The sequence below is a fragment of the Ovis aries genome, chromosome 12 (genome assembly GCF_016772045.2).
Source record: "Ovis aries strain OAR_USU_Benz2616 breed Rambouillet chromosome 12, ARS-UI_Ramb_v3.0, whole genome shotgun sequence".
NCBI lineage: Eukaryota > Metazoa > Chordata > Mammalia > Artiodactyla > Bovidae > Ovis > Ovis aries.
Genome location: NC_056065.1, coordinates 44,972,432 through 44,983,110, shown reverse-complemented (window position 1 = coordinate 44,983,110; position 10,679 = coordinate 44,972,432). Strand labels below are relative to the sequence as shown.

At 44.5% G+C, this 10,679-nt stretch overlaps 1 protein-coding gene across 2 annotated transcripts; it reads left to right on the top strand.

Moving 5' to 3' along the window:
* Positions 1–810: 810 nt before the first annotated feature.
* VAMP3 (vesicle associated membrane protein 3) lies at positions 811–10,321 on the top strand. Of its 2 annotated transcripts, XM_015099244.3 has the most exons (5): positions 811–920; positions 2,944–3,025; positions 6,806–6,964; positions 7,672–7,723; positions 8,524–10,321. In XM_015099244.3, coding segments are annotated over exons 1-5 (315 nt in total). In that variant the 5' UTR covers positions 811–918; the 3' UTR covers positions 8,544–10,321. The 2 variants fall into 2 exon arrangements, with proteins under 2 accessions (XP_014954730.2, XP_060252109.1); XM_060396126.1 differs by having other exon boundaries at positions 7,672–10,321.
* The last annotated feature ends 358 nt before the right edge of the window (positions 10,322–10,679 follow it).

The window sequence follows — 10,679 nt, the reverse complement described above, 5'->3', positions numbered from 1 at the left end:
ACACTAATATTTCCTTTTTCAAATCCCAGTTAGAATTGGAAAAGACAGTTTGATGTTTTTTTTCATTTCTTATCTATTCTGCCAGTTGACCTACTGGTGTTCTGTTTGTTTAACGCTGGAGTTGCCTTTGCTGGTAGGAATGCTTTTAGTACAACTGAAATTCCTTGCACAGTAAATCACTACTCAGATTTGTGCCTCAGCCTCAACAGGAAATTCAGAAGTTGAGAACCTATTCTGTGCTTGGTGTCCCGAAATACATACAGAAAGGTAGAAAGTACAGTCCCTGATATCCAGATTTCCATGAAGAGATTATATTAATAATAAGATCTGTGCAATGACAGATATTTGTGTCACAAATGAACACACCAAAAGGAAGCCTAATCCAGTCAACGCTTGTAACAAACACTACGGAGGAACCTCCCCTCCCATTTTAACAAGTTTCTTGCAAAAATGTGGTGTCTCCAGGACCACTGCGTTAATGTGGAACTTTAAGCAGAAGCCCAAGGGCTGTCTCCGAAGCTGTCACAGTCAGAAGAATAACTCACGGGCCCAGAATAACGTAAAACGCCCACACCCTCATTTATCTCCGTGCCTTTTCACGTGCCCCGGGTCGGCACTGGCTCGGGCAGCGACAGCCAGCAGTCGCCCAGCAACCTACCGCAGCGCTCGGTTGAAGAGGGCCGCCCCCGGGGCCGCCCCCGACACACCCCGCCCCCTTCCGGCGCGACCCTCGCGGCCTCGCGCGCCCCGCCCACCCCCGTCAGCCCCTCCCGGTGACGCCATCGCCCCTGCGCCGCCGGCGCCCCGCCCAGGTCCCAGGTCCCAGGTCCCCGGTCCCCGGTCCCCGGCCTCCGGTCCCCGGCCTCCGGTTCCGCAGCGCCAGTCAGCCGATCCTGAGACTCTGCCTCCGCCGCCAAAATGTGAGTGACAGGACGCGGCGCGGAGGGCTCTCGGGCCCTTGGGCCCTCGGCTGAGACCTCGGCCCTGCTCGATTCCCGGCCGCCGCCCGTCGGACGCGGGCGCTCCCAGCACGGCTGTGCGCGGGGGCTCCCAAGGCCTAGGGGTGGGCGGCGGCCCCCGGAGGTGCAGGCTGCATAAGGGCCAGGTCGGCACGGCGGCGCCGCCGGCCGCCCTAGAGGGCCCCGCGGCCGTCGGGCGGACGCGGAAGGGGTGAGGGCGGGGCGGCCGGGGTTTCCCAGAGGTAGGGAGAATTCCACCGCCAGCCCTGCTTCATCTCTGACACCCTCTCCCCGTCCCCTTTTTCTCCTCCTTGCCCCCCAAGTTCACTGTGACCGCAGCCCTCGTCCTGGAGCGCCTGCTCCCCGCCTGGTGTTGGGCTGGATTCCGGAAGTTGCAAGGGGAAGAAGGACCTCCGCCCTGGCTTGAAGCACCTGTGGTTTGAGTGGACTCAGGCGCAGAGCTGTGGGCCTTCTCCTTTTAAGCAGAAGCACTCTTGTAGTGGCCCTTGAAAACGGGAATTTCCCGTGGTAACAGTTAAGAGAACGCTAAGGGTCAGGAATCACAAGGACCTGCTGTCCCCCGCCTCAGCCTGCTCGTCGCTCACCTACAGAGGAGAAAGGAATGGGTGCTTTCCCACAGTTCCTCCCGAAACTAGGGTCACCCCTCCTCTGGAGGGTTCCTGCTTCAGGCTGCTGTGCCAGCTGATCGCAGCAGTTAAAATCTAGATCAGTAGAATTATACAGAAGCTGGTCTAAACACAGGCTCCAGTGCAGCCGGTGGGGTCGACTTTCTAAACCTTACTTGAGTTTTCTGTAAAATGAGGTTAATAGTAATAGTGTCCCCCTCAAAGAGTTTTGAGGACTAAATGAGAAAATGCTTGCAGCGGATGCAGAGCACATGACCCTTTGCTGCCATCTATCAGACAGTAGACTCTGAGGGCATGGCTGGGGTCTGCTGCATTCCTAATCTTTGAAGCATGGTAGGTATAAAATAACTGTCTGTTGAATCAATGAATCAGTGGGTGTTGTAGGAAAGACACAGGGGAGAGACCTAAGAGAGGAAAGATCTGTAGGAGAAGGCAAGGCTGTAGGCAAGACTGTATATAGGTATCTCTGAAAAATCAAAAGTATTGCCAACCAAGTCATGGAAGCAATTAGGACTTCCAAGCCAGAGTGCTCAAAAAAGATCTGTCTGGGGGGAAAGTAAAGGATTCAATGAGGATTTTAAAAGAAGGACCTTTCAAGAGAGGGAGCCTTGCTTCATCTTATCTTTGCCACTCACACTGCCCCCACTCCCTGCATCCTAGTGTTCCTGACTCTGTTTCTCTCAGTGAGTCTATTTCTCTGTACTGGAAAAAGGGTGTTCTGTAATTGTTCACCACTCTGAAGACAGTTCTTGCCATAGTGAAAAGATCAGAAGAGTACTGAGTGCATTTAAGTAGCTGTATACCTTAAAACAAGTAATAAAAAAAAAAAAAAGGGAACATAGCATCCTACCTATCTTAGGATCAGGCTTCCCGGGTGGCTCAGATGATAAAGAATCTGCCTGCCATGCAGGAGACCTGGGTTTGATCCCTGGGTCAGGAAGATCCTTTGGAGGAAGAAATGGCAGCTCACTCCAGTATTCTTGTCTGGAGAATCCCATGGACTCAGGAGCCTGGTGGGCTACAGTCCATGGGGTCACTGAATGACTAACACTTTGACTTTCATGTGAGGATCAGAGGCTTCAGTGATACAAAGGAGAGCCTACTAAACCTTCACTTTAGACCTCAGTCACTTTTAACATGTGGATGAATCTTTGAAATTTTAGAGGAATTAGAAGAGATGTCTTTAGAACCTTTGTTCTTGCTGCAGAAAGGATGTTCATTTTCTGCTTTAGTTCTTAAATTTTCTAACACTGAGGGTCCTGGAAAATATCCCCATACTTAACAGAAATGTGTTTGGAATCCTAACTTACTCTTGACTGTGTCTTTACGTGTTTCAGGACTACAAATGCACCTGCAGGTTCAAGCGCTGCCGCTGGCAGTAGTAGAAGACTTCAGCAGACACAAAATCAAGTGGATGAGGTATTGCTCTGAAATGTTAAAAACCTGAATTATAAGCCAACATGAGAACACTCTAGGAATAGTTCTGTTTAGGAAAAGTGTCATAGAAGTGTGAACGTAAAGTAAATTTGGACTATCCTAACTGTAACAAAAATTTGTCCCCTACTGTTTTGGGAGCCTTTTTCTAAGCTTCTGAGAAGTCACATCCTCCTGGTTTCAGGCCTGTTTTCCTTTAACCGAATCACACACCTAAAGTACAGGCTCTTCTCCCTGAGGACATTCCTCCCAAGAATCACTTGGTGATGTATATTTTGCCACAATAAGTTAAAACATTAGAGAAGAAAAAAGAACTGCTTTATAAAATAATAAAATCTTAAGTATGAGGTCTGTAGATTGCAGAAGCCAGGATGAATCCTTCTGAACAGATTTTTCATCAGGATGCTTTTTACCAGTTACCCAGCCCAGCAAATCTCTGTCAATTGCCATCCAGTACTGTGCAGGAGGAGGGTGCTGGCAAACTGCTCTAACTTAGCAGATCTGTGTTTGTAGAAATGTTAGGTTGGGAGGCCCTCAAAGCATCGTTTCTTCTGCCCTATACATGCAGACCTACAATGGTAGACTATTTGAGAAATTCAGGCTCGTATTTCCCTGGTGGCTCAGAGGTTAAAGCATCTGCCTGCAATGCGGGAGACCTGGGTTCGATCCCTGGGTTGGGAAGATCCCCTGGAGAAGGAAGTGGCAACCCACTCCAGTATTCTTGCCTGGAGAATCCCATGGGCGGAGGAGCCTGGTGGGCTACAGTCCACGGGGTCACAAAGAGTCGGACACGACTGAGCGACTTCACTTTCACTTTCAAAAGCCATCACAGCTGAGCAAGGCTGTCTTGGTCTTTCTGCATTTAGCTATCTTAAAAAGCAGAGTCGAACTAATGTTAGATCCCATTGTTAAATCTTACGGCAGTATTTTGGTCCGATGGTTTTGTTTATGAACTAAATTCTGAATTGTTTACATTTTCATGCTAAGAAACCCATTCTAATTCCATCTTCCATGAAACTTCTATTTACTTAAAAACTCAAATTGGGTCCTTTTTTTTTACATTTTAAAAAGTTAATTTATTTTTTATTGAAGGATAATTGCTTTATGGAATTTTGCTGTTTTCTGTCAAACCTCAACATGAATTAGCCATAGGTATACACATATCCCCTCCCTCCCTTTGGTACTTTTTCTTTACCAAAGAGTTGTTTGTTTGTTTGTTTTTTTAACTGAAGTGGAAATTTGCATAATAACCACCTTAACGTGTATAATTCAGTGGTATTTGGTGTATTCACAATGCCCTGCAGCCATTCCTTTTGCCTAGTTCCCGTTTTTTCATCACCCTTGAAGAACACCTTGTAGGCATTTAGTAATCACTTCCCATTCCCTCTTCCTCCAGAGTGGTAGCCTCTAATTGACTTTCTGTTTCTATGGTTTTGCCTATGCTGGATATATCATATAAAAGGGATAATACAATGCGCAGCCTTTGTGTCAGGCTTCTTTAACTTAGCATCATTTGTTCGACATTCCTCCTAGTTGTAACGTCCGTCAATACATCATTCCTTTTTGTAGCTGCGTAGTATTCCATTGCAGATGGATACCTCAGTTTGTTTATCCATTCATCTGTTGGTAGATTTTTGAGTTGTTTTCCCCTTCTGGCCGTTATGAATCGTGTTACTAAAAACATTTTCATGTGAGCTTCTATGTGGACATCTGTTTTCATTTCTCTTGGTTATGTATCTAAGGGCTTCCCTGGTGGCTCAGTGGTAAAGAATCTGCCTGCAATGGAGGAGATTACCTGCAGTTCAGGAGATGCAGGTTCAGTCCTTCAGTAGGGAAGATCCCCTAGAGAAGGAAATGGCAACCGACTCCAGTATTCTTGGCTGGGAAATTCATGGACGGAGGAGCCTGGCAACCTATAGTCCATGGGGTCGCAAGGGTCGATATGACTTAGTGACTAAACCACCACCACAGTAATGCTATATCTAACTTTTTGAGGAACTGTCAAGCTTTTCCACAGTGGCTACACTATTTTGCCTTTCCACTAGCCGTGTCCAAGAGTTCCCGTTTTTCCACATTATCATCAACGCTTGTTATTTCCTACTCTTTTGGTTACAACCATCCTGAACTGATCCTAATGAGTATGGATTAGTAACTCTTTGTGGTTTTAATTTGCATTTCTTAGTGACCAGAGATGCTGAATATCTTCTCATGTGGTTGTTGGCTGTTTGTATAAATTCTTTGTAGAAATGTCTGTTCAAGACCATCACCAGTTTTCTAATTGGGTAGTCTGTTTTTAATGTTGGTTGATAAAGAGTTCTTTATATATTCTGGATGTTAAATCTTTGTCAGATATATGATTTGCAAATATTTTCTGCCATTCTGTGGATTGGCTTTTCATATCCCTGATAGTCTTTTGAAGCACAGAAGACTTAATTTTTATGAAATCCAGATTATCTGTTTTTTTCTCTTGTTGCTCTTGCTTTTGGGGTCAAGTCTACAGCCAAAGCCAGAGATGTGAAGAGTTATGTTTTCTTCTAAGAGTTTTATAGTTCTCAGCTCTGTATTTGGGTCATTGATCCTTTTTGAGTTAATTTGTGCACGTGAGGTAAGGTAAGGGTCCAGCTTCATTCTTTCACAAGTGGCTATCTAAGCACCGAGTTTTGAAACTCAAAAGTGTGATTCCTCCAGTTTTGTTTTTCTTCTTCAATATTGTGTCGAATATTCAAGGCCCCTTGGAATTCCATATGAATTTGAGGACTAGTTTTTCCATTTAGGCAAAAAAAAAGCCATTGGAATTTTGATAGATTGAGTTGAATCTATACATGTGTACATCACTAGGGGGAGTTTTGCCATCTTAACACTGTTAATTAAGTCTTTCAACCTATGAATGTGGGATGCCTTCCCATTTCATTAGGTCTAATTCCTTTCGGCAGTGTTTTGTAGTTTTCAGCGTGCAAGTCTTTGGCCTCCTTGGTTTAATTTATCCCTGGGTATTTTATTTTTTGGGGTGCTGTTGTATGGAATTGTTTTCTTAATTTCCTTTTCATTGCTAGTTATAGAAGCACACTAATTTATGGCTGTTGATCTTGTACCCTAAAACTTTACGAGTTTGTTTACTAACTCTAGTAGGGTTTTTTGGTAGATTCTTTGGGATTTTCTGTACATGGAATCATCCACAAACAGAAATTATTTTACTTCTTTTCTAATTTGAAAGGAAAGTGAAAGTTGCTTAGTCGTTTACAACTCTTTGCGACCCCATGGACTGTATAATTCTCCAGGCCAGAATACTGGGGTCGGTAGCTGTTCCCTTCTCCAGAGGATCTTCCCAACCCAGCAATTGAACCCAGGTCTCCTGCATTGCACGAAGATTCTTTACTAGCTGAGCTACCAGGGGAGTCACCAGGAAGCTTTTCTAATTTGGATGGCTTTTAATTTCTTTTTCCTACCTGGCCAGAGCTTCCAGTACAATTTTGAACCACAGTAGTGAAGGTGGGCCTCCTTGTCTTTCACCATTGAGCATGGATGTTAACTGTGGGTTTTTCCACAGATACCCTATAACATGTTAAGGAAGTTCCCTTCTATCCCAGTTTGCTGAGTGTTTTCATCGTGAAACAGTCAACTCTTTTTTTCTTTTTTTTTTAATGAAAGTTTGACTGAAAAGAGTAAAGAGCTGACCTGGAAAAAAAAAAAAATGCCTGTAAACTTCATTGAGGAGCTGCGTTTTTCTTTCCTTTACTTGTACCTGAGTGTGATCGTATTCATCAGGTGGTGGACATCATGAGAGTCAATGTGGATAAAGTGTTGGAAAGAGACCAGAAGCTCTCTGAATTGGATGACCGTGCAGATGCACTACAGGCAGGAGCCTCCCAATTTGAAACAAGTGCTGCCAAGTTGAAGAGAAAATACTGGTGGAAGAATTGCAAGGTACTTCGCTTTTAACTGGTCTTTATATCAAGTCACCATCTTGTCTCAGGGGGTAGACAAAGGCTACAAATATTGGACTTTCATGAGTCTCAGAGGTGAATCTGACTTCCCACACAGAAATTTGCATTGACTTTGAATCTAAAACTCTTGACTACATATCCTTTTTCTGCCCCCACAATTGAGAATGCTCCATGCTTTGTGGCTGACCTTCAGAAGTTTGTAGAACCAAGCAGGTCCAGAATCAGTCACAGACAGCAGCTCCTTCCAGCCCTGCGCACAGACTGACAGGAGAGGGCTGGAATAGGAAGGTCAGTTTGCACGCAGGTGCAGATGGCTCCAGGGTAAAAGCAAAGAGGTGCTGGGGAGCTGCACATGCTCCACAGAAAAGCAGGAAGCACCACAAGAGGAGCAGGGCCCAAAGCAGAGTTCACAGGGTTGCCAAAGAAGTGGGCCGTGGTCACATCCCTTGCTGGGCTGGAAGAGTGACACTTTCTGATGCCTGACACAGGCTTAATTCGTCTGTCCACAGACAGATGCCTATCTAGGGACCATAAATCATTTTAACGTGTTATACAAAAGCAGATAGGTTAGGATGGGTGGGCACCTTAATTTCTCCTTCTGAGGCTAGAATGACAGTAAATGATACTCTTCAGTTGTCACGTTAATCTCTGGGTTTGAATGTGAAGTGGACGTATGTTTGGTTACAGATGTGGGCGATAGGAATCACCGTTGTGGTCATCATCATCATTATCATTGTCGGTGAGTTCTCCTGCTCCAAACTCATTGCAGAAAGTCTTGTCTGTTCACATTTGACTCCATGTACAAGAGCTCAGAATAAAAGTTCCCTTGGAGATATTAATGTATTCCAAAGGTTTTCCTTTTCGTTAGTAAGTGTTGTAAATACTTGAGTGCTGAATCTGAGATTTTCAATATAAACATTATCCTGATCCATAAGTTTGGTCTCTGAATATACTTTCATCAGATATTTCCTTTCATGAGAAATAGTATAGCCTAGTGATGAAGAGCATGGACTACTTCTGATCCACTCTACTCTACCATCCAGCTGTGTGTCCTTCAATAAGTAATTTCATATTTTTGAACCTCAATTTCCTCATTTATAAAATGGGGACAATACTACTACTACCTACCTCATATGTTTATTATGAGGACAAAGCTGTTAATATATAAAATGTGCTTAGGATGGTGCCTGGCATATAATAATAATCGTTATATAAAGAAACATATACACCCACACTATCGTTAATACTATTATTATAACCATTACTACTACTGTAGATAGTATCGGAACAGCGCATTGCCATTAGTAGCCCAGAACACAAGAACTATTTAAAGAAACATGTCTTGGGTCCTTTTTTCAGCTTCCTCCTCTAATCTTCCACAAAATGTAGAGAAGCCACTAGTAGCAAATTGGCCAGAAATTGAATCTCTGTTCACACTTAGACTGTAGTGTTTGATGTTTATTCTGTGTTTGCACTGAAAGACTAAACAGCTATTCTCCCTGCTCCCCCCTCCTTTTTAAAATCTCCTCTGCTTATTAGTGTGGAGTATATCTTCCTGAAGAACCAGTGAAACTCCAGCCTGCTGTTCAAGAAACCTCTTCAAGACTTTTGATTTAGAACCTGCTCTATTATCAAGCTCACCTACTGTTCTATCTAAAATGATTATTTTTCTGTTAGTGACTGTAAAGTTTGTTTCCTAGGAGATGTGCCTTTGTTTTGTAATATGCACTCCAAACTAGAAGCGTGGTCAGCCCAGCCTCCGTTTTGCACAGTGCCTTTTCAGATTTACAAATGGGCTGATGCAGAGGGCTTGTTCAGTTGCAGAGTGTTATGACCTAGCAGTAATGTTGTCTGGTTAGTTGCCATTGACTGCAGTTAAGGAAATCTGTTCCAAGTTAACTGTCCTCATCGTATGACATTACCCTCATTTTAAACCTCTGGGTAATCAGATTCCAATTTGTGCCTTCCAGAAAGAACACTACTGCCTAACACAAATCTGTGACAATAACAGGCTGTGCCTTATTTTGCTCTTTTTCTGATTCCCTATAGCAGAACTCTCTACTGTTTATAGACACTACTGACTCTTGCTGTATTTTAAAATAAGATACTGGTAGAGTTTTTGCTCTTACATTAGATATGAAGATGTTTACTTTCTTGTTACTGTTATATATCACTTGCTAAAAATATTGTTTTAATCAGAAATAATAATCTCTTTAAAACATTTTTATAGAACTATGGCTGTGACCAAAGTTTCTATCTTGCCAAAAAGTTAAATCCCAGTCAGACGTCAAGTTTGTTCCTGCCAGATAAATTCAGAAAAGTGACCAGTGGAACTCAAGGTGCCCTTCAGAATTAAACTTGTAATGTTGTGTGTGAAACTCTGACATCCTGGCAGGCCTTTCTTGCCCTTGAAAGGCTATAGGTCTTGCAACTGCCCTTCCAATCTAGCATTTTTCCTGAGGTTTAGAGAGGATTTGAGCTTGATGCTGACCATCTCCTACCTGTGGGCAGCGTTTTACTCAGCAGTTTGCAGATCATCAGCTGTAAGCTCCAGTATGTTTCTAATAATACGTGAGCAGCAATCTTGTAGCCTTCACGTGAGACCATCTGCAGATGGGTCATTTTCTGGTCCAGTCCCCATAGACAACAGCTTCTTGCAGTTTGTTTCCAATTGTGATCCATATTCCACTCCCTAAATCTGTCTTGTAAATTTCACTTTCTACTAGGCATTGGTCAGGGTAGATGACCCTCTTCCCAGGGGACAGCTAACAAGAGACACTTTCTTTGACATCACAGACTTTCTGCATGAGACGCTGCTTTGGGCAGAGGTGTTGTCAGCTGAGACTTTCGTTGTGTACGTGAGACTTTGGACACCAGGGTGTGTGGCTTAAGGTCAAGAAGTCAGGTAGGAATGAAAACAGGCGAGGAGGCACTGAGGGGAAAGAAGTCTTAGCACCCTGGGGCTCACCGTGACCAGAATGTTCACAAAGTCTCGTTCACATGCTACTTGGTGACGTACAAAGCGACAGCAGTTAAGGTGCATCAGGACCTGGGTTCCACCTCTTTAACATCTGTTCCCCTGACGTCAGTGCAATGGTATGAAGTTGAAGACGTGCCTTGCGGTGTGCCCTGCTGGGAGAAGGGGACAGCAGTCAGTGTCTGGACAGTGCCCACCCTCGTCTCAGGTCTCTGCCAGGTCTGACTCTGCAGCTTTGGTGCTTGGTCCCGTGTAACCCACTGGCTGCTGCGTTAACCCAGGAATACCCAACCTGTATCTGTGTGTTTAGCTGGGAACTCACCCGCTATAATGAGCTGAATAAAGTGTTTATAAACAGAACTCTAGTGCCTGTGTCCCTGATAGAGGAGTAGCGCGTTGTCCAAGTCCTGAAACGGCATTCCCTACTGCTCACCCCTCTCCCTTACAGACCCTGACTCCCCTTCCTCGTTGCCTGAGGACCCTGATTTCCTCACACCCAACTCCCTGTATAAAAAAGTGCTCTTCAGCCAAGGAGATGTTGGGGAACTGGCTTTCTTATGGTCACTGAAACACTCAGGATTTGGCTTTTGAGTTTCTTAAATAGATGGTCTTTTGGAAATGAGTTGTGCAGAGCCCGCCAGCATGTGGTGGATCAGACAGCTGCCCACGTGGGACGTGGGGAAGTTGACCCAGGTGGGGAATGGACATCTCCAGACCG

What these genes read in the sequence shown, in the direction of transcription:
- VAMP3 (XM_060396126.1), top strand. An exon ending in CACAAAATCAAGTGGATGAG is followed by an intron (nt 3,026 to 6,805) that starts GTATTGCTCTGA and finishes CGTATTCATCAG; the next exon opens with GTGGTGGACATCATGAGAGT. An exon ending in ACTGGTGGAAGAATTGCAAG is followed by an intron (nt 6,965 to 7,671) that starts GTACTTCGCTTT and finishes GTTTGGTTACAG; the next exon opens with ATGTGGGCGATAGGAATCAC.